General features: G+C 26.5%; 1 protein-coding gene across 1 annotated transcript; it reads right to left on the bottom strand.

Moving 5' to 3' along the window:
• Positions 1-1,544: 1,544 nt before the first annotated feature.
• On the bottom strand, positions 1,545-24,386 carry Epg5 (ectopic P-granules autophagy protein 5). The gene is made up of 35 exons (XM_011504858.1): positions 24,204-24,386; positions 23,362-23,610; positions 22,846-23,023; positions 22,294-22,665; positions 21,851-22,035; positions 21,152-21,369; positions 20,398-20,623; positions 19,788-20,195; positions 18,801-19,020; positions 17,648-17,820; positions 17,317-17,457; positions 17,091-17,251; positions 16,806-16,938; positions 16,125-16,424; positions 14,375-14,619; positions 13,419-13,596; positions 12,230-12,460; positions 11,764-11,927; positions 11,294-11,479; positions 11,081-11,204; positions 10,564-10,869; positions 10,235-10,453; positions 8,372-8,514; positions 8,112-8,289; positions 7,576-7,773; positions 6,955-7,326; positions 6,651-6,834; positions 5,963-6,132; positions 5,374-5,583; positions 4,947-5,296; positions 4,516-4,724; positions 3,949-4,194; positions 3,517-3,733; positions 3,018-3,227; positions 1,545-2,207 (listed from the first exon to the last, which is right to left on the bottom strand). Exons 1-35 carry the CDS (start codon positions 24,225-24,227, stop codon positions 1,817-1,819), a joined length of 7,719 nt encoding a protein of 2,572 aa, XP_011503160.1. The 5' UTR covers positions 24,228-24,386; the 3' UTR covers positions 1,545-1,816.
• Between the last annotated feature and the right edge of the window lie 1,047 nt (positions 24,387-25,433).

Here is a 25,433-nt window from a genome sequence, read left to right as displayed (position 1 = left end):
GATTATACAAGAAATTAATGAATTGCAAGCATGAAGGATCATAACTATAACTAAATCGCATCAGATTAGCCTAGAAGGATCATCAAATCGACAAAACCAACTTCTTTTCATTAAATAAATATACTGCATTAGTACAAATTAATAACAGAAAATTTTCATAAATTGTTTTCAAATGTCCTTTTTCCAAAAATGCATATAAAATATGAATCAGCTCTTATACAAACTCCGGATAAGATTAGAATTTTAATAATATCTTTCTCTCTGATTACAAATAAAATTCTTATCACCATTTAGCTGGTTAATTCTCTATTATCATCTTCATAAAATATGATTATGAAAACCGTTAAAATTATTTACACGAATTTTATGATTTATACATGTAGTGCTCTTCTTGAATCTTCAGGGTAAAAATGTATAAGTAAATTAATAATTGTACATAAGCAAAGAAATCCAAGAAATATAATAATATGCAAGAATATTAAAAAAACAATCGCAATAACGATGCTATATCACATGATAATATTAAAATTTAAGATCAATCGGATTATTTAAATTTATATTCATTTGTATCCGAATCGCCGCATTGTCTAGGATGTTTCATGTTTTTTACGTGAAAAATATTTTCTTTAAAACGACAAATAAAAATATATTAACTTTTTAAATTACTTGTAAAATAAATATCAGTTAATTTGCATTAACAATAGGGTAAACTAATAAAAGGTAACGATAAGATAATAAAATTTAATTTATTTTATTTATAAGCATTCAAGCACTTTGAAATAATTTTTTTAAATAATTATTTAAATTAATTTTTGGTAGTGTCTAAAAATATAACTATTTTTATACTGTATTATGACTATAATATTAAGTTTTTTATTTAAAAGTATAAGAAATGTAATTCCTGAACACTATAGAACTATATGTAACTAATTGCCTTAATATCATTTCTTTTCGAGTCAAATTTCAAATATACAATAAATTACATTAGAGTTTACTAAAATCTTATGTGTCCGAATCATAGGAGTTGAAAGTTGTATCGCAACACAAAAATATGACGTTTTCATTAACAGCGCAGATTTATCAAAACGTTTATAAAACACAATAAAAAACGAAAATATATTCCTGCAATTAATCAAAAATACAGATGATAAGAAAGTAAATTAATTTTCTAAGCAAGCAACTACGAGAAAATATGACTTTCAATAAAGCTAGAAGCGAATGTTGCCTTTTACTGAATTCCTATCTATTTGAAATATACATTACTTCTAAATACCGACCTTTTTGTAATAATCAAGCTTGCACTTGTGATGATTAATGAGTCATTTGTCAGAAACTAAATACGACTAATTATTACAAATAGAAAATATAATTAAATTATGTTAACATCTCTTATAAAGAACTTTCTTCTACAAGAATTTTATAATACAAATAGTTTGATACTTAATCATAAATCCATTGTATATGGATGAAACGTAAAATTATACTGGAATAAAGAGAATTTACATTCGAAAGATTTTGTTCATTTTCTTTCAAAAAAGTCGCAAAAGAAACAAAAAAAAAATATGCATTTGATCTCAATAATTAAAAAATATATGTATCCAGTAAGGGCTTACTCAGAACCATTCATTCAAAATTTTGTTAAAGAAAGTAACGCCCGAATTAAAAGACACTGAGTAACTCGTTGTCATGGTAGAAAAAAATAAAAGAATGAAATGAGGTCTCCTCATCGTGCAAAGTGGTCGAAGTGAAAGCTCATATTGGAGCGGCAGGAGTAGTGCGGCAATCCGTCCTCAGCTAATCCGCCCAGTAGCCATCCTCACTCCGTTAGGACGTGAAGATAACCTTGACTGTAGAGTTCAGCAACGAGGGAACCGCATATTTCAAGAGCGTTATGCAATGAATTGGCCGAATCTCGTATCATCCGCACCGACTGCTCAACATCAGTACGCAATTCCGCGTACTGTTTATTCGCCGCGAGAACTTCCAGAGCTTGCATCGCACGAACCGCTTCAACACTGGGTCGCGCCTCCATTTCCTCCGGATCGGCACCAACACGAGGCGGTGCCACTCCGGGTGAATGAGGTCTGAATCGAACAATTTGTTGCTGCTGTTGTTGCTGTTCTTGATCCAGTGTTAAATCTGCCTGACGCAATTCTGGTAACTGCGCCAAACAGAACACACCGAGGGCTCTGGACAGGAACTTACACCTTCAATAAAAAATTTTTATCAATTACTCTATTTAATTATATTTATACATTGAAACCTGACACAAGTCTGTGCAGTAGGATAATTTTATAAGAACCATTATTTTATGTATAGAATTATGTTGTCATATAATCTAAAATGTATGGGATTTATTTATATATGGGATATATGGGAAAATTTAATTATATAAAAAATAAATCCATATGCATACACATTTTATTTACCGAGTTTTTAATCAGTAATAATATAAATATTTCATTTTAAATAAAGTGTGTAATAAGCTGTGTATTAAATAGTATGCCAATTACATAGGCATAAACAATCTAATTGAATATTATATTAGATACTTATTATTTGTCTTGGATATTAATTTGACATATTTGAGAAATAAATAATTTGGGATGGTCATAAGAAAAAGGAACCGAACGTAAAAGGGATAAAAATTTATCTAAACTGCTAACTTAAACAGTTTGATTTGTAAAAATCACAGTTTTACTATTATTAATGCACTATTAAGTGATTTACAATAAATGATTAAATAAAACATAATATCTTTATAAAAAGAATGTTGAAAAATCATGTTATTGCATTTAATCGTTATTTAATTTTAATTTTTTTTTCAAAAGCAAATGTCTTTCACAATTTTTCATCTATTTCATCAATAAAGAATACATTCGCAGACATGGACGCAGTTGAAAGCTTGTGAATAAATTGATAAACGTAAATGCTTTTAATTATTAATCGACATAAATACTTTTAATCCAATGTTTTTAAAATAATCTCAATCTAAAAAATTTCGACTTTTTGTTAACCTTGGAGAAAGCTGAGAGCTTTTCTTAAGTCCGATGGCTCCAAGAATACCCCAACCTTGAGCAGCATCATCGGCCACTATTTGTAGAGCTTTTGCAAGGCCTTTGAGCGCACGAATTGCTATTATCGTATTTTCGCTGTATTGACACTGGCGATAGATCAATTCAAGCGCTTTTGCCCATAAAAGCGGCAACTTCTCTTCAATTCTGTCACTGAATAAAAAAAAACCATAATTACAGTGTTACACAGCAATATATTTAGTGCTATATTATAAATATACTGTAGTAATTTAATTGAATGAAATAATTAACATATTATATTAGACCTTCATCAAAGCCCGATCGTTAATACAGTCGTTGCTAATATTAATATTGTATGTAAGTATACTATAATTAATACTGTAACTAATGTTCTCGTATCAAAAGATTAGACATTTCACTTCAATCAATGTACATCATCCATATATTACAATATGTTACAATGTAAAAATAAATGACTCACGTGGGTTTAATTGCTGTAATCCAATCGATAAGATTTGTTAGAAGCATACCCTCTTCTCTAATATCGTGGCAAGATGGTAAACGTTTAAGAAGGATGGCATAAAGGGCAAGAATACGACCCTCGGTGACAAGTACATTTTCAATCGGTAACTGTCGCGGAGCTAAGGGTTGCAAAATAGTTAAGACCGCTGCCCAGGTTGGATGACTACTCTCAACAACTGTTAACATATAATTAACGGTAAAATTTTAAATATTAAATAAAATTGTAAAATCTGAAGTTTAAAAATGAAAACTCGTCCCACACTTAAAGCCATTGTACAACGTTAACAAAACACACTATTTATCCTCAACGGATAATTTAATTTTGTTGATAAGCGTTGAAAATATTTTTTAAGACTTTTTATATGATATTATGTAAAACGAAGTTAAATACCATTGTGTTTGAAGTAAGCTTCAAGGGCAGCTTCCATAATCTCGCCGAGAGTGGAGGGTGAGACAACAGCGACTCCAATAACTCTTAATATACCAAGAAGTATCGGACTATATGAAGAACGTTGTAGTAGCCAGGTAGCCCAGCTAGTACGAAGTTGTTCGACAAGCACGTTACTTTGGTTTACTGAGTGTAGGAGCTCCGTTACCAAGAGGCCTGCTTCCACCACCTGCAGGGACTCTGATACCGCTGCGTATTTTAATTAATTACTGTTAAATTTTATAAAAAGAAATTAAAAAAAAATTGTAATAACATAAAGTAGTCTAGATTTTTGGCAATATCCAAATATTTTATCGACTTTCGTTCTATATTATAAAATACAAATAAAGCCGACTGTAATATGCGTACATTTTGAAGGTATGTAGTTGCACTATTAATATAATTTTTGGTATTAAAGTAGTATTTTTAGAAACATCATTTCAATTAATTTTCATAGTGACGTAAATACAAAAATTGCATAATTTTTTTAACTGAAAATCATGTAATAAGTTTTTTTTAATTTAGACTCACTCATAGTAATAACTGACTCCATATCATCCAGCATTCGAGATAAAGCGTCTGTGAAAGCTTTAATATTTGTTGATACAAATGACTTGTATCTTGTTGTACAATTCACTAAGAGCTTCGCTGACGATCTTACATACATTTGGCGTTTTTTTAACGTAGTCGGGTGTAAATGTACCACGGTCGGATCATAAGCAGCTACTACTTTTAACAAACTTTAAAATGAAATTCCCATGTTATTAATATCCAGTTAATTAGTTAAATTAAGTTTTTAATTTATATATTAAATTTTATACTAAAAGCTGAATTAATATTCTTAATATACTTATTCATATTAATTAAAGTAAAATATCAACAGATCTTTTTCTTATATATTAAATCATGATGAATTAAAATAACTTATTATAATATTGGTACGATATATTAAAAATACACACTTATGAATAGCTATATCGAGTGGGTGATTATGCTCAGTACCAAGACCGAGAACAACCTTCGGATCACAACTCATAACGTGCCAATTGATTATCTGGTCATAAGCTGCAGAATCTAATAAGTACCAACAGAATTTTCCAGCATCTTGAACAATTGTGATTGCACGTTCATTTTGTCTGACATTAGGTTCATTTGACAGCTTTACCACTAGATTGAGAAAACAAATGTGGATGCGTGTTGCGACAGGCAGTGGCTGATTATTCATCAGTTCAATCATCCATTGTGACCAATTAACACTTACGAACACACTACCCAGAAACAAGTGACTATCTGGGAGATACTGATCGATCACCTATTAATAATAAATTTCATAATACATTTTCTTCTTCTTAAAACTAATTTTTATGAACAAATTTACAAATATTGTACCTTGACCATGAATTCAACATTAGTTATACTGGGATTGAATTTATCCCATGACAATGTTAAGAAATTTCCATGCACAACATTCAAAATGTGATCTTTAATAGATGCATGGGCATAATTTGTTACATAAAATTGCCAAAGAAAGCAAAGAACCTTATTAGATGCTGGCATTGTATCGATGATGAAGCGAATACATTCGACAAATATCAAAACCTACAATTAATATATAATACATGTTTTATTATTATATTATTATATAAGAATATCGCTTTAAATACATGAATGTTTTTGCGAAATTTTTTTTCTAAACTTTTTTTCTAAATTTTTATTACTAGAATAATAATAAAACAAAACAAAATTTTAAATTACTTTATTTTTACTATGACTGTAGATAATAGATTGATTAAAAATTATTAATTAAAATTCCTACAGACTATAGTTGAGCATGCTCAATATAAAAGAAAGAGTTAGATTTGTAAATTTGAAATCCGGTAGCAAAGGTCGTACTATTTCGCAATATCGATTAAAATTTTAATAGTTATTTATATTTCAGAATAATTTTAAAAGAATAAAAATATTAGGAAAATCGAACCGTGCGATTAGCGTAGGGTCCATCAGTGATGATCCAAGGTAAAAGAACTGATCGATCGTCTGTGAGCTGTTGAATCCAAGCCGCCGTAGGTTCGCGTAAATTTCGTGTCCAATAGGGTACGATCCAAGGTGCAAACATATCACTCAATACGGGCCAAATTTTTTCACATACTAAAAGTAAAAAACATGTAAAAACAAAAAATTTTTATATAAACTTCATAAATGTAAAAAGTAAACTGTAATCAATAAATGGAAATATAAAGAAACGACTACTAAAATACTAAAATTTAATTTAAATAAAATTAAATTTAATGTGAATTAATGCTTAAAAAAATTATATAGATGAGCGGTATTTTCAAAAGCCTTTCAATATTTAATGTGAATTTGAAATTAGAAATTTAATTATGACTAACTTCAGTACAAGTTAAACAATACTCAACTAACTTATTAGAAGTATATACTTTATCGATATAGCTATAAAATTACTTTATACTTATGGTAATTCGAATCACAGTTTTATTTTAAATGGATTCTATTATTTATCATTTAGCTCATAAATTAGTAAAGACAAGAGCTAAAATTTGCATTGGATATCATTTGTACCGGATAACATTATTTTTATCAACTATACTCTACTGTTACGATGATGTGTGTTTTAATCTGAGAATAATTGTAAGCATTATACATACACTGATCAGCCAAAGAACCTCTATCAAATTGTAGAGTAAGAACAACGAGAGCGTGCCCGATCATCCCAAGAAACATTGTTAGAGCTTCATTGTAGATTCGATACTTTGGATAGAGTCCATAAAGACCATATTGTAAACGTTCATTCATAAAGTGTTTGCTCAATAATATTGCTGTATCATGTATCTAGTAAAAGAATAAATTGGCAAACTTGGCATTAATAGTGGAAGAAGGACTGATAAATAGCATTGCGTGTAACATGAAGTTGAAAAGCATATCATCTATCATGATTAATACATATGTTACCTCTTGTCGCGAAAGGAGCTTCTGCTCGGTTGCGTAGCGTCTGATTTCCTCGCGAGCCCTACCCACATTCAGGAGCGAAGGCACGCTCTTGGGCTTGCCGCTGAGAGCCTCGAGGAGGTCTTGCCATACATCAACGGCAAGACTCTGGTTTTCGCTGCCACGCAACACCGCACTTAGTACCTCGCCATAGTGTTCCGGGAACTCATGAAGAAGAACAAGCCGTAGGTGATTGCGGTACAACTCGTGCAACACAAGCCGCTCCTCACTTGGCTGGAGACCGATGTTGCAAAGGGCACGCATCACCAGCTCGATGAACATTGAGCGTTCGCTCAACCGCGGCCGGCGGTAGTTCAACCAGCTACCCACGTCGAACTACAAAGAGCCCGTATAAGAACATTGTCAACCATTGTTTGATTAAATCAATTTTTACAGAAAGACATATACCGAATAACCGCTTAGATATATATTTACTATTAATTAATAAACTGTGTAAATAATAATTTCAGTCCTTTGTATCGGGGGTTCTCGATGTTACCATTACCTTTACCACGTGGAGGAAATTCAAAACTTAAAAAAATTAGAAAACAAAAAATATCTTGTAATAATTTGAAATTGCCGAACCTTAGTGAGTAGAACAAAACAAAGATCGATATTATTGCCAGTGGATAATTCAACGATAGTTTGATACATCTGAAGGAAGGTGTATGCGCCTCCCGCAACAGGAGTGAAATGTGGACCAAGAAGTCCACCAAGATTAGGTCGTTCTATTATTGTTACGAGCAATCGTGATCCTTGACTTTCTTCGCCACTTATGAACAACTACAAATGGCATTATTGGTGTCTTTAATCATTTTGTATTTTGTATTGCAAAAATAATATCAATTTTAATAAATAAACAATATATAAATTTTATTAGCTAATTTTTATATAGCCTTGTAAAGAAATTTATCGAGCTTTTAATAATTATTTTGAAATTATAATTTGTTTGAAAACTTACAAGTATCTTATATAAGCACTTTTTCATTTTAATTAATACAACTAAATTTTAAAAATAATTTATATAAAGATACAACAATTAACAAATATGCTGATAGTAATGAATTAGTGTAAAATTTGTAGCGTAACACCGTAAACGTAAATAAAATTATATTATTTACTTGTCCTAATTTTTCTAAACATGTTGTAATGAGTTGTTTTGTAGGTGGACATAAAGCAGCTTCTTCTGTATACAACTGCACTAAATGATAAAAAAGATTAACACCGGACTCTTGCACTTTCGATAAGACCGAAGAATTTTCAGTGGTACGATTAATAGTTAACTCATATTCTAAAAGCCTGTAACATTTTTTTTACCCTTACAATCATTTTCAATATATGTAGTGTACAGAATATTAAAAATTATCTTTTATACACGTACGTTATAAGATGATCGATGAAAACACATCCTTCAGTAACTTTACTAGGCGGTGCTTGACTTGCCTTCACTAATACATTTTCATATTCTGCTCGATTTTGACTTATCATATGATCCACACCATCGCTTACCCGAGCTTCTGAAACCTTACCAAAATGGAATTAAATACGTTTCTTTTCGAATTTATTTATTAATCATCCTTACGATATAAGATTTAATTCGTATAAACGAAAATCTGAATTTTGAAAATTTGAAACAAAGTAATATAATGAAATTAAACTAATATTAAAAATAAATTATTAAGCGCATAACAATATTTAATAAATATATTTGTAAATATATTTAATATTTTCTTAATTAACGTTAAATATATTGAATTATTTCTAAACCACGAAAATTTTTTAAAATACAAAAATATAATTATAAATGATAAATCTGCTATTACTGTTAAAAATTTTCAGTATTATAACAAAAAAATGAAAATAGTTCCAAATAGATATCTACATACAAATAATCTTCTAATATTAAAATTGATTGATTCACCGACTTACTGACTTCTAACATTAATTATTAATGCTAATAGTATCCATTCGTAAATATTGTCACTAATAAAAAACAATAAAAAATATACGATAATTACTGGATTTTTTTTAATTTTCAAAAAAATAATAACAATCTTATTACGACTTCTAATCTTAAATTAGTTCTGAACTAATCTACATACGAGTTTTATTTGTAAATAGTATTTACTATTATCTTATTCTATAATTTTAATTGGAAGATTAATAAAATTTTATTTGTCGTTGCTTCTTTTTATTTTTTATTCATTAAATTATTAGGACTTTCAGTATTCGTACGATTATTATACTATTGATATATTTATTATTTTTTAATTTTTAATCAACAGAAAACTGAATTAAAACCAATTATATAATTATTCCATGTTATATCCAATCAGAATTGTAATTTTTATACAATTTTTCCATCATTATTTAATAAATTATGAGGTATAGTTGCATTATTTATATCAATTCTAATTATTTTATTTCTAACTTACAATTTATCCGATACAATTAAAGCGTTTAAATTTAAAATAATGTATTAATTTCATTTCGAATTTTTATTGAAAATTTTAAAATTTTAATGAGCATTATAGAAAAATCAATTGAATTTCCTATTATTAATTTATATAGTTTATTTAGTTAATTTATATATTATTCCAATTTCATATTTTCTACATTATGTAATGAACTTAATATTGTTTTTTTTAAACATTATTTTAAAGAATAACAATGAAAATAATTAATTTCCATTTTGTTTAATATTATAAAAATTATCCACATTATAATTATGTATCTGATTAACATGCAATATTAAATTATATCGATTGGAATAGACTATTAGTAAGTTAATCAATGTAAATTATAATACTTAATTTCATTATAAATAAAAATATTACGTATAAAATTATTCCATCTTAATTCTAATATAATTATATCTTGTTTATCAGAGTGTTTTTCGAAATTTAACAGTGAAAAATATTATTATTAAATATTAAATAAAATATTGTGAAGAATAATTATTTGCTAATAAAATTAATTTAAACATTTTATACATAAATTTATTTCAATTTGTTTACAAAATAAAGTAAAATGAATTGTCAGTAATGAAGGTATGGAAAAATACTTATAACAATTACTGCTCTCTTTATTATTTACAAATTATTCGTTTCATAAATTATTGATTTTATTCAGGAGTTAAAGGAAACTCTAAAATTAGATTATGTTGCATTAGTTCCCTTCACAATATACGTTGCAAATACATAGATTGAAAAAAATGTAAAAATAATAGATAAACTGTTCTTACTTTGATTTTAATGACGGCGGCACCAGCACAATGTACAATTGGTGGCGTACCAGTTTGTAAACGTCTTTGTCCTGACGGGGCCTGGTCACAAAGGGCATATAACGTTACTTGGTTTTCAACTTCCTTATACAATGTGGGCACCAACTCTAAAAAGCTGCAATCTACTGCCGTATGTTCCGAAACCATAAGGTTGAACGTTTGAGCGTAATCTAGAATAACCTGTACAATTGAATTATGGTTTGTTTTTCAATAAAATATCTATTAATGCAATAGTAATAACTTATATAGGTTAATCATTTCAACAAAAATAATCGTTGCAGAGAACAAACCTTGAGGTGTGGCTTAATGAGATCAACGATGGCCTCAGTATCGTAAAGACATTCTCTAGGTATGTGACTAGCTAAACGCGAATAACGGCTAAGAGGAGGCGGTGACACAGGCTGCTCATAACTGTTCAGTCGACGAAAAATACGCTGTAAAGGATCGGCCGGTTCGACAGGCGTTGTTGGGGTCTGGCATAATAGCTTTGATCCTGAGTTATTAGCATTCTGGTAACAACAGATCTGCCATTCCTGTAGTGATTTCAGTCGATCTTTCTGTACCGCCCAATAATCGATGTATTCCAACCATGGATTCTATTACTCATAAGAATAATTACTAAAATTATTATTATGTTTCTTTGTATTGACAAGTCTTTTCTATCTTTAAATTAAAATGTAACTTTAAATATATGTTTTGAAAAATCGTGAAACAATGATCATCGATTAAAAAAAATTTATATATACATTTGCGTTTACGATATCTAATATTAAAAATTAAATTGATTTTTTTAATTATTGATCACACCTGATCGTTTTGTAATATCGCGATTAATTTTTGAGACATGTATTGCGGTGGTAAAGCGGGCAAATAAAGTCCAGACTCTTGGAGTCGAGGTTCCTCTAGCCACAAACTCAGAGTCTTATAATATCTATAAATGAAAAATAAAATCATTTGAAATATTCTGTAAAATATCAAACCCAAGACTCAATATATATGTGCTTATAAGTAATAACGCACTTAGCAGTGTTTAAATAAAAAACGCGTCTCTCATCAGTCATTGGTTTACCATCATGCACATCATTGCCTGCTTTTAGTTGAAAATGCTCCATTGTATCGAGTAGTCGTTTCTTTAACTTTTTGAAATAGCTCAGATTTATCATGCCCTCAAAAAACTTACCCCCGACACAGCCTTTATTCACAGAACTAAAAAAAATTAAGAAAATTGATTTTTTATAATTTAATTAATATATATTATACAGAAGATAATAAGAAATTATTAAAAAATATATAAGTACATTCTATTCTTGTACATTTTATTAACTTTTAAAGAGTATGTTATTCTATTAATTATTTACAATTGCAACTATGTTATTAATGTACACTTATCGTTAATAAAATGACATGAATATTAGTTAAAACAAAACTTTTATATAAAAAATATTAACTTAATTTCTTTTGTAAAATAACATTTTTTAATTATTTCATACCCTGTTGTACTAGGAACTCGAGCTAGAAAAAGAGTAAAAAAATTTTGCCACAATAGTGGAAGAAGCGGATGATCCATTGATGTATCAAGGGCTTGCTGTGACCATCGATATATAGCTAAATTATTCGATCCGAAATTCTGAATTTTTAAATTGGAGCATACTTTCTAGAAAATAAACGATAAAATACTATATTAATGAAATTTAATGATATATTTTCAATAAGTACTTTCTGATATGCAAACAAATGTAACATTTAAAGCAATTACATATTTTTCAACAAAACTAGTATAAATGATATTTTCAGAGTGCACATATTTTAAATACTTCAATAAAAGTATTATATTTTTATATATAAATTTATTAAAAATCAAAAGTATTGGTCAACGTACTATATTAATAAATAAAAAGCTCGAATTCATTAATCGTGCGTCTCACTCAAAACGTTAATTTGATCCATCTAATTTACCTTGAAAGCGACATCCATCGATTTATTCTCATTTGAAAGCTCGAAAAGTAACTCGCGCCAGAGTCCAGTCTTGATTTCACGTTCCTGTTGTTCAGTATAAAGTATTTGATATGATACCCAGATTGATTGGCTCGAGCCTCCTAGGAGACTCAATAAATGAGATGAACCAGTAGCCCAGCTCATGATGAATGATCCAAAGCTCGAACCTGAATTGCGTACCGCCGTAATACTCTTGAAAAAAAGAGATCTGCTCATTAAATATACTTAAGCTTTATCCTTATGTCTAGTGTAATTTTCATGTTCACACTATCAATAGTAATTTTATCACACTATATATTAATTCAGTAAATACAAATTTCATATAATCAATATTTTTTTATTTCCTTTTTCTTCATTTTTAAAACTAATGAATCTTTAAAATGATATAGAATATCTAACGATAAATATCGTTTATTGTAAATGGAAAAAGTATTTAATTGTAAAAAAATCTTTAAAAAAAATCCTAAAAATCATAAAAACATACATATTTTAAACAGACAAAATTTAACATTACATTATAATTCACTATTATATTATCGAATTTTCTTATTCATGTCTTATGTTATAGTTTCATGATTAACTTTTTATAACGTTGTCTCATAAGATTACTAATGAAAAGTAATATTTTTGTATATAATTCCAGATACTGGTAAGCTTTCCAGGGTTTGTATCAAATGATTGAGCTACATAAGCATTGCTAAAATGTATCTTATACTAATTAGCATGTCTTAATGTAATGTAATTAATAATAGATAATTCATTAAATTCATTTGTCTATACAAATATTTTTATTAAAAAACTGCCGATAAATTAATTAATAATAATCAAAAAGTAAAACTAATTTCTAACTTATTATTTACTTTAATTACATGTAAAATACAATATGATATCAATAATATAATAGAAAACAATAATGTCACCACTTATTTATGTAGAATACATAAGCTAATTACAATAAATTCTATATAGAGAGAACAATTTTTAATCTATGAAAAAAACTACAAATCACTAAATTTAATATTTTATTTAAAATAGACTTACTTCATTTCCATTATATGTGAGCTGTTTTAAATGAATGGTGTAGTAGATAGATAATAAAATTCTTATTAATTACTTAAATATTCTTATAAAATTCATTGAAAATGCTTACTGTAAAAAGATTTTGAAAAATATTTTCTGTAACTGCTCTTGCTCCGAGATGAAAGAACGAAGCTCGTATTAAAGTATCCATCAAATACATTATATTTTGATCTCTGTTCCACTCAGGAATCAAAACAAATATATTAAGCCAGAGTTTAACCAATGGATCTGGTGATTGCAAGCAAAATCTGTAATAAAAAAATTTAATGCGAATAAAAATTATAATTAGTCATTGGCATTTAATTTGAAATTTAAAAAATATAATATAACGTTCAAATAAAATATTTTCATTTTTAAGTATTTAAAAAAAATTACTTCTGATAAATAATTTGGCTGCCTGAATAATGCAGAAGCCTGTAGGAGGAAGTCATATGGCATTCAAAGTTGAATAAGATAGTATAGAAAAACTAATGAAAAACTAAGAAAATTGGGAGTTTATGAATAAATGAAATATACTTTATCCATCTATCTATGACTGTATATCTGACTGTTTATCTAACTATTTATCTGTCTGTTTGTCTGTCTGTTTGTCTGTCAGCCTGCCTATCTACCTGTCTACATAACTCTCTAAACATATAAGAAATTTTTTTAGTTCTTTCTATTACTCAAATACAACAAAACTGTAAACAAGTAAACCGCTACTCGAGTATTAGATAACACGAATATGCGGTGTTTTAATAAGAACTCGAATAAATCATTTTTATTACTACGGTACACAAATTTTTACTTAGAACCTTAGTATTCATAAAATTACATTATATATACACGTAACCATGACATTTACCATAGACGTACAAAAAAAGTCTAACATTAAATGAACTATCTTTGCAACATCTTAATATTTTTATGAGTTTAAATAATTTTTCAGACATTATATTTACTTTGTTGAATCGAAATTATTTCAAGGTTATTTTAAAGATATTACTAATTTAATCTAAAGATGTAAAAATTAAAATTCTTTCAAACCTTTTTGAATTTTGTAACTGATATTCAATCATATTTGCAAAAACCTTCAATAAAGGTCCTGGAAAATCAGAAGCAATTAGACTCTTTGCCATTTTCATATATGTTCTTTCGACACATATAAGTCGTAGCACTATTTTCATAAATGTGTCATTACTCAATAATGATTCTGGACAGTCTAGAAAAAGAGGCACTAAATCGTTCAATACTATCAATACTTGTTCATACTTGCAATTGCATAGTAACACCTGAAAAAAATACTCACTTATTATATTCGATACTTGTAAAAATTACAATATAAACTATAATATATAAAATGTAAATTATAATACACGATATAAATTTTAAAAAATTCCTAAAATTAACATAAATGATAATCTTTTACTTTACTCTCTAAACATCGTCATTGTAAAAACATAGACCAGAATTCATAATTTCGCAACTCAATAAAATATTGGCACAATGATCATTAATCGAAAAAAAGTGCTTACAGATTATTTTATCCAATGCTCTTGTTTTAATTTGTGTTAATTCACATTAGTGCCAAATTTTGAGGATAGGAGAAATATAAACAAGCCATACTTTTAAAATCCGCAAAAGTTATTATTCATATGGCAAACAAAAACTTATATAATTCAGTAATTTAGACAAATACTATTTATTTTTCCAAAAATTCAAAGGGTGTGAAGCTAATCCCTTTTTCTTAAGTACGGATAAGAACAGATAAAAAGATTATCTACAATTGGATGATAACAGAATCCACACCGTAAAAGATTTTATGCAAAGATAGGGAGTAAAGTTTAATAAAAATCAGAAAAATGCATTTTCAAGACACGAAATATATAACTGTTTCATTTTGCTTAATATCAATTGGTGATGGCAGTGAACTAAATATGAAAGATTTATGGTACATGATAATACTAGCAAGAATTAGCATTTAATTTGCATAACTCGAGCATATATGAACGTCATTGTATTTGTAATAATTAGAGACGAATTTATAATTAAACACAAAATTGAATTTAAAAACAATTTTCTTTTATTTTTCTACTCTTATTTTTCATTATACTTTCACAGATTGCTAATATTAAATCAAATGTGCAAAATTCCAATCCTCATCTCAGTATCGATACCGAAGTAATAAATTATCTTTTATTGTCATGTAATACTAGTTTTAATTTAGTACAATATTACTTTGTTACTTTTCTTTGTAACTTTTTCAGAGTGTAATAATAGATTTATACAGATTCATATCGAATATAAAAAAGTGGAACTCTACGAAGTTCTGTGGTGCAATGAATTTATTCTCATCCTGGTCATGAGACGGTTAATTTTAAATCCTCCAAATGTCTATATATTTTTTCTTTTTTTAGTATTTATTATACTAATAACTAAGGATAAAAACAAATGATGTATCAAATACAATACCGAATATTATGCCAATACATTAATTAATTAAGACTGAAATGCGTAAATTAAATATGGTATATATATAGAAAGAGAGATCGAGAGTATTAGGCATAATTGTTTTATTATATTGCTTAATAATATTTCGTAGCATAAGATAAAAAAAAATTTGAAGTAAACTCAGAAGTGTTAGTGATACACAGAATAAAACTAAATAAAGATAAAAAACAATTATGAAGAATTTGTATATAAAGATGCTATAAAAAGAAATGTTTATCGTACAATTATATTTCTAAAAAAATTGATTTCTTTTTCTGAATATTAATGTAATTCATTCATAGTTAACCTGTAATAACTCAAAAGCCTTAGAACAAATGAGTGGCACTGAATGTCCATAAAGGGTCATTCTTACGGCAGCGTAGCAAGCAATTGGCTGTTTGCTACGTAATCCAGTGAGCAAAATATCAAGACTATCATCAGACTCAAGGTCTAATACGCAGGCAAATGCTTGTTCTGGACTGGATATCGCATACTGACATGCTGATTCTGACTGTTCCATTTGATGCAAACGAAGCCTTGTCAGAGTTTCCCAAGCCCAGAAAACAAATATCTGTTCGTTACTTTGAGGCCGCACCATCGATGACATCTATAATATAAAATAAGGACATTTATTTTTGTATAGCAGATTCTTAAATTTCCAAATATTTATATTGCAAATAATACCATATAGTAAGTTTAAATGTATGTTGAGTTTTAAAATAGATCATAATATAATTATATTTATAATCGTCCAGCTATTCATACACACTATATATCGAAATTCAAATAACTATACGTAATTACTGTCATTAATGATCTCGTGATAAAAATTAAAGAAAATATTTGCATTACATTCATATTATTATTAATGTAAAAATTAATGAAATAAATAAACTGTATTATACATGAAAAGTGAAAATTTATGAGGTTTATCTTATCAAATTATAATATATATATCACTTCGAATTTTTATAAACGAATGATTTACCTGTTTAACTCCTTCTGATAATAACGAAGTAGTTTGAACTGAAATATTTTCAGGGGCATATTTAATTGTGAGTTGAACAATAAGTAATGCTAGTCGTTGATGAAAATCAAGAGGTAAATATAAGTTTTCGTAACTGTAATAAAAATATTACAAATTTTAATATTGAAATCAAAATACACTACTTTTATTAATATATTTTTATATAATATATATTATAAATATTATGACTTTTAAAACAATACTAACATTAATAATATTGTTAAAAGCTTTTATAAATATACTTACTTATCAAATCCGTAATTTAAATGTGAAATAATTAATCGAGATAAATGGCTTTCTGTTGAAGAAAGATCATATTGATCCAGCCAATTAGAAAGAATTTTAAAATCTGCATCGTTTGGGATCCAACAACTTATATTTAATTCCATAAAAAGATATAAACTTAACTAAAATAATATTTTAAAGTATAAAACTTTTTCAACTACATTATCAAAATATTATTTATATTTACCTTTCCAACAGATGCAAAGTTATCTTTAAGTTTTGCAATAATATCTGACAGAAGTAAGGGATACTTGCTAGTAAGATTAGATAAAAGTGATCTTGCATCTTTGGAACAACAATCTTGAGTTTTTGAGCTTAAAAATCCGATCTGAAGATAAATTTGTTAGCAATTAATTATAGCATAGATAATATTATATAAATAACTTTTTTTTAATAATAAAAGGAAATTTGAAAATTAATCTTTTGTTTTTGTATCTAAAAATAATTGTGTTTAATTTAATGAAATAAATTTTAATTATGTCCGTTTAAAATTGACGTAAATAGATAAACAAAATAACCTGAAAAAGATCTATTGTAGCTGCTTGAACAAATTTATAATCTTGATTGGTTCTTGCCATGGCCATATTGGCAAAAGTTGTTAATAAAAAGTATGATTCGTCTCCAGGCAGATTACTGAGCTTCTCTTCAAATTCTATACGTAAAGTCTGCGAATTCAGCTTATTTTCCCATTCTAATACAAATAATAATAAACTGCATTATGTATTATGCGTTAAAAAACATATTAATATCAGTTATAAATCAAAAAACTTTCAGTTTTGCAAGTTTTATCTTTTCTTAAGCGTCTAAAATTAATAAAAATTATAACATTTCTTTTTTAATAGTTTTTTAAATAAATAATTATACACGAATTTTAATAGTTACAAGTACAATCAAATGTTTAACCATTTAAAAATTATTCCAATTAAATAATTAATCAAATTAATGGAACAATAAATTAGAGAACTTCGTGGCTTAACGTTTAATATGAAAATAAATATCTTAAGCTTTTCATTATTTACTTTTAATTTATTTAATTGAATTTATAATATGATAAAATATATTAATGTTTTTCTCTTTTTAATATATTTGCATGAATAATGAAAGATACATTGATATAATGCCGTAATAAAATATTTGATGTAATTTTTACATATAAATCAGAAAAAATTAATTTTTATTGTAGTGGAACAATTGTATTTCTTTAGAATAATTATCATTGATTGTAAAATATCACAATAATATTTTCCTAAGTTTTTAACAAATTTATGTAAAATTCTATCTAATATATATTTAATTTAATTCAACATTTTTTAATTATTATCTTTTGTATGTCCTATTTGATAAAATTTTTAAAATCAAAAAGAATTGTACTATATAAGTGTATAAAAAATTTTTTTTAATATTCATCAATATATATTCACATTTTATCAATTTATATCTAAATCATGATTTTTTTATATATGTATACATTATTCATACAATTATTAAATATTATTCTTAATGGATTTATTGACAGTGAATTCTCAATGTTTAAAGAAATATTGAAAGAAATATTTTATAAAATTATAGAGATACCAAAAAGTTTACAAGAATTTGATCAATTTGAGGATATACATCGACATGTAAAGGAATATTTAATAAATACTTTTTATGAAATTTGATGCTTCATACCTAATGTACTATATTGATTAAGCGTATCATTCGGTATTGAGTCTGTATGTAAAATGTAAAATATCTGCCAAAGAGTGGAAAGTGAAATTATCCGATATGGTAAAGCTGCTAAATATTGCCATGCTCCCAAACGTCTTGATGAAAAAATGCACAATGTAGCTCGAAAAAAAAAGCAGTCGTACTCCGTTTGCAACCTTAGCAGCATAGATGGATCGGTTATCTGAAATTAAAATTCGCTTATAAATTTCTTTTATATCTTAAAAACGTCTTCAAATAGAAAAGGGGTATTACAAAAAATATATATTATTGACATATACAATCTTTTTATTCAATACCATAGGATAAATGATAGTTGTAATAAATGGATTGTGATGAATATATATAGTTACAAGTTCATATAGTAAGCATACAGTTCAATAAAGATAAGTCATAATTGATATATTACTATATCTAATTGAATAATACTAGATGATTGATTAATTGCTAATGTAACTAGAGTACACTCATTTCCAAGCATCAAATTACTTTATTTTGTACATATTATCGATATGGTATTTACAAAACTTTATAAATAACTGATAATAGAAAAAATCGTAATATAAAAGAATTCCTATTTTTTTAAATTTCTATAAGATAATAAAATAAAATGCTCTTAATAATGAATACTCAAGTTCTTCAATCCCTTAAAAACAACTTATTCTTTGGTAATAAAAAAATAGTTTAAAGCAATCGATTAATTTAAAAGTAATTACGCGTTCGGTAAACAACTTAATGTACTATTACAATTTCATTCAATCTACAAACTTCGTTACTTTTTTCTTCCAACTTGAGATCGCTAATTACTATTGCAATTCATAATTAATTCACAATTTACAGTAATAAATAATTTCAAAAATAAATTAAAACAAAATAAAACTACAAACTTATATAGAAAATTGAAACTATATTTAAAAGTAATCAATTAAAAAATTAGATTTCTAAGTATACCTCATTTTTGTCATAAGATTCCCACAAATCACTAGCGTACTGAACAACGTCACGTATAAGAGCGCTAAGTCTCTTGGCTAGTTGCCGATACCTAGGTGAGTCATAAGTCTTCAGACCTCTTTTCAGTAATCTAACAATTACAGTGGAAAAAGCGAATATCCGTAGTATATGGTATTCCGTTATAAATTTACGATCTTGTCTATAATCTTCATTACTGTCGCGCTTGATGTGTAATACTTGCTCAAATAGCTTGTTCAGAGGTATTTGATGTAGTAGAGAAATAAGATCACTTTCAAAGAGATTAGCACCAATATTGGCAATGTCCTCGTCCTCTTCTCCCTCTTCGTCCAGCATTACCCATACGGTGTCTCCTTCGTTATTTCCTGTTTCCTGAAGTGTTATTTGAACCTATAATTTATTTTTTATATAAGCAACAAGACTTCTACTTACTTTCGTGTGCAATCATAATCGAAAAAATATTTTACAAACTAAACATATCTAAAATACGATATCAATATTTAAAAGATAGGGATACAACTACTTGTATTCGTTTTCTATACCTATATATAGTATTAATCTTGATGGAAAGTAAACAAACATTAAAGCTTACTTGTTCGAGAAACTTTTCTCTTTCCTTAACAGGCATTAAAATAATAGCTAATGTGGCAAGGATATGATCCAAATGGGCATCATTGAGTGGAGATGTAGTTAATACGATTGGGCTGTTTTTTACAGGTACCGGTACCTGTATAAAACCTTGCGCCCAGTTTGCCACCCCACCAGGACATCTCAAAATATGACTGAGTAAAAACAAGTGATCTTGCCATGTAGCCATTCTAAAATTAGGAATATGCAAATGTTTTAAATGATTATATATTTTTAAATATTTAATCAGTGTTTATTATGCTTTAAAAACATTATTATATATAAAATTATTATATAAGTAGAATTTAAATATTTTATTTTGATTTAATAAGTAAATTATTCGTATTGTAATATGTTTTCCTAATTAAAATTCCATGTTCGAAGGAATACTATTAATAAATACACGATATTAAAAATCGACTAAAATTACGTTTGTAAATTTACATTAATGTGAATATTTACGATATCTTATAGTCACTTGTCATGTACTCTTTATATATATATATATATATATATATATATATATATATATAGTGATTTTAAATAGACATTTCATAAAAAAAAATGACGTAACTCATTATTCAAAAATGTTCATTTAAATTACCTAAAATACATTCAGTTTATTGAAAAAATTCGATAAAAATAATTATTAAGTAAAGTATAAAGAAAACATTGCAAAAATTTCGAAAAATAAACTTGATTAAGATTGGTATAGATACCGCAGTAAAATGGCAACGAGCTTTGATAGCCAATCTCGTGTGTCTCCGATGAATTTCCCATCTTTCAAAATTCTCCTTTGAAAATTAAAGAGTACCGTGATGCACATCCTTAGTTCAACTAATTGTGGTACTGCATAGGATGTTGGTTGGTACTCCGCGAGAATTACTGGCGCATTGGCAGTTAAATTTGCTAACTTCTTGCCGGACATACAGACTCGCTAAAGTTAAATTTATTTTTTAGAGTTTGAAAAACAGGGAAAATACGCTTATGAATTGTATAATCAAATATGTTATTAAAATAAAAATATTTAAATCTTTACGTTTTAAGACATTTCTAAATAAATGTCGTCATACACTATGTCATATGTCACACAATGTCATATACTTTATATTGACTAATAAACAAAAATAAGCATTGTATATAACGAAATAATAATAATAAAAATATTGCTATTTATGTAAATTTGAAAAAAATGCTAATTAAATTATTTGACTCAAATTCATACTACTTTAATTTTAATTTTTATGTATAATATTTACGTTTATACTTTCAGCTTAATGGATTTTCTAATTAATTCATTAAAAATTCTTCTAATCTTTTCTAATTGACATTAAATTGATTCTAATCTTTTTTCGTTATCTCATATATTGATCACTAATATAGTTTTATTAAGATTTTTTTCTAAGAAATTTCTTTACCTGAATATACTGATCAATCTGAAGGCGAAGAGTCTCAACTTCATAACAATAAAGAGCTTGAACATTATGTAAAGATTCTTTTATGGCTGTAAGATTGCGAGTAAGAGCAACAAGTATTTGCTGATTAAAGTGGGCAATTGCATAATCGTGTGTTGCAGTCACTGGATTACCATCCTGGCATTCACCTATACAATTGATATACTTATATTTCTTGAGTAGTATCATTATTTTTTTTTCATTTAAATACATATTTATTTCTTAAATAATTTTGTAAAGAATTTGTATAATTAACTCTTGTCGATATTACAATTTTTTTAATGTAGATAAAAACACTTATTAGTAATTTTTATATTAATATATGAAATTTATATGCATCTTTTAGAATACAAATATTAATAAAAATAAATGGAATATAGAAATCAAATGTAGTAAACAGAAGTTACCTGTTTCAGTTATAGAAGCTTTATCTAAGCACCATAACTGTTTCTGTGTTTCCTTGCAAATTTTCTTAAGATTTTCCAACTCGTGTAAATTAACTATGAAATGATTTCGTACACGAAGATAGGTCATGAGAAGTTCATAAAGTTTATGTTGTCTTACAGCATGATTTCGTAGTTGAAATTCTACGAATTCATTGACAAAGGCTTCAACTGCATTTAATTCTTGATTACTGTATAGCGCAGCTAATTGAGCTTCAACAAATGGTTTTACAATCTTGTGATTATTGCTCATATTTGACTGAGGAGAAAATTCTATTTGTTTAGTTTCCTTTCCCGTTTCCATTTTTTCAAAAACTTGAGATGTTATTACCTTAACTAAAAGATTAAATTGACAATTAATGTTACATTAAACTATATATCAAAATTTTATTTTGTCCTAATTTATTTTATTGAATATAAAAAAAAAATTTTAATGTCTTTTATATAATTTGTAATATATTATCATAATTAAATTATATATAAAAGATTAAATTATGCTTAATAAAATCATCTGACTAGGTATTGTGTGAAAAACTTCATCAAAAATTGGAGCGCTTGGAGCAGATTGATTTATTTGAATATTTGAAATCCTCGAATGAGTATCATCAATTAACTGTTCCAAATCTTCCTCAAATGGTGCAGATACTAATGTATTAACAGTATCTGGTTCATCTACAGATGCACTTTCTAGTATCTGCAACCAATATTTACAAATTGATATAGTATAATAAAAATGTTTTAAAACACAAATCTATTTTATATTATATTATATAAATTAAGTTGATTCAATTACAAATGTTATCACTCATCTGTAAATTACTTATATATTGCGCTGAAATAAATAAATATGTATGAGTGTGTGAGTGTGAGAGTGTGTGTGTGTGTGTGTGTGTGTGTGTGTGTGTGTGTAGGTATAATATAATTTATTACAATTTAGATATGATAAAAAACTGATGGACAATATCATATACTATATTATTTAATATTCTAAAAAATAATAAAAATTAATTGTAAAATTTGCCTTCATCTTACTTGTGCTGAAGAGCTTGCTTCTTCCTTTTCTTGGTTTATAAAGATTTGTATTTTCTCTGTATTTTCTTTTTCGTACACTTCCATATCAATAGCTGCTGAATGTAATTCACTCTCTATATTTTCAATACCTTCACCTTTTGGATAATTGGTAGGAGATTCACCTAATAAACATTCAAATTCTTCCATTGTTGGTGCATCTGGAATCTGATATTGCAATTGAACCAATCTAGTACGATCTTTTTTCTTCTTCTATATATAAAATAATATTTTCTTTAATAAATTTTTAAAATAATAATATTTTATAATTATAATTGTAGCATTATATATGTCTATATTTCATGATAAATGATATATTTTACAATATATTACAAATTTGTATTCAAATTCAAAGTAACACTGTGACTGTATGCTAATTATAATTTATAAAAATGATGATGATAAAATGAATTATAAGTTTTACGTAACTGTAACAAAAACTATGAGAAAAAGAAATGTTTATTTTAAAACTATTATCTAAATTACACAACAATTACTAATAATGTTGAAATATACTAAAATAATTTAACAATTAATAAATTACCAAACAGAAAACAAATGAAAATTAAAGGTAAATTAATATACAAAATGGAATATAAAATAAGAAAACAATTGTTAAGAAAAATAATTTATAAAAACAAATTCGACACTACAAAATAATAGCTTGATAATTTTAAATAATGTATGCATAGAGTAAAAAAAACAAATAATAAAAAATATAAGATAAAATAACAATAAAATTGACTTCAATGGATACCACATAAAATAAAAAAATTTACAAATGAATAACAAACATAACCTCGCACCTGTCTTGATCTTTGTTTTTCCATCGTTAGGTGTTTTTACAGTTTTTTCAAAAATAAATACAAAAGTAGTCAAGAGGCCTATTTAAAAATTTCATTCGTCATTTCCAGAGCAATAAAGAAAATTATAGTTTTCATCTTCAATAAACATATCTGCGCACGCGAAGATACTGCGCTTCGATATTAAAGCACTCAATGTCTACTATATATAGCTATTGCTAATGTGCTATGTGTAGCCTCTATGCCAGGAACGAAAAACAGCTGACATTGTAATGCCGATGAGAATTACGAAAGACTATGTTCGTCAAGGCTACCACGTCATAGTCATTGTTTCCTTATTTTTCAAAATTAATGCTTTTTCCATTAATAAACACTAAAAGTAAATTTAATGCACAATTAAAAATTAATAATGTAAACATGATCTAAAATAAAGGAATCATTAATGTTCGAATAAGATTGATTTGAAGTAGTATTTAATTGACAAGTACGTAACTGACGTGTTAGATGATTTATAAAAACTAAATTATATATATATATAAATTTTTATATGAATATATAATATAATATAATATAATATAATATATGAAAAAAGATTTTATAAGTTATATCAATTAATTCAAATAATCTTTATAAAAGCATTTTACTAATATTTATAATTCACAATAAGTATTAGTAAAACAAAAATGTGCAAAATTATATATTAATTAAATTCATAGTTTCATTACAACATCAATATCACTATCAATCGCATTTATTACTTTATTAGATTATTTACTCGAATATTATTGTAATTGTATTTATTAAAAAAGTTGAAAATTTATTTCCCTTTTATAAATTATTTCTTTTTCTTTTACAATTGTAATGATGTACACGATAATGAATATTTGAAAATTGTCATTTTTCAAGCACCAAAATAGATCACTTAAGACAATTATCTTTTTAATAATAAAATTGAAAACTCTGTAAAAATGTTAACGAACAATTTTAATTAAAAAGATTCCGCTGAAACCTAAAGTCTGTCTTATTTATAAAGAAAAATTGTAGAGAAACTAATAAATTAATAATATAACTACAATATAATCTCTTCTGTGTATAAATGAGATTAATTCTAACAAATGATTTAAAAAATATATTTAAAAATATTTAAAAAACATTTAGATATACCACCCCGCAAATAATTCCAAATTTTCATAAGAATTAGTGTACCCATTATTTTCTAAGAAATTAATATGA

The sequence above is a fragment of the Ceratosolen solmsi genome, unplaced genomic scaffold (assembly GCF_000503995.2).
Source record: "Ceratosolen solmsi marchali unplaced genomic scaffold, CerSol_1.0 scaffold4, whole genome shotgun sequence".
NCBI classification, from domain to species: Eukaryota; Metazoa; Arthropoda; class Insecta; order Hymenoptera; family Agaonidae; genus Ceratosolen; species Ceratosolen solmsi.
Note: the sequence above shows the minus strand (reverse complement) of the source record. Positions and strands in the feature narration are given on the sequence as shown.

Bases quoted from the DNA above. Each gene is read 5' to 3' on its own strand.
- Epg5 (XM_011504858.1), bottom strand. From the start codon at position 24,227: ATGGAAAAACAAAGATCAAGACAG. The intron at 8,515-10,234 runs GTAAGAACAGTT...CATTTTGGTAAG, and splicing joins CCGCCGTCATTAAAATCAAA to GTTTCAGAAGCTCGGGTAAG. The intron at 5,297-5,373 runs GTACAATATTTG...TATTATTAATAG, and splicing joins ATGTTGAATTCATGGTCAAG to GTGATCGATCAGTATCTCCC.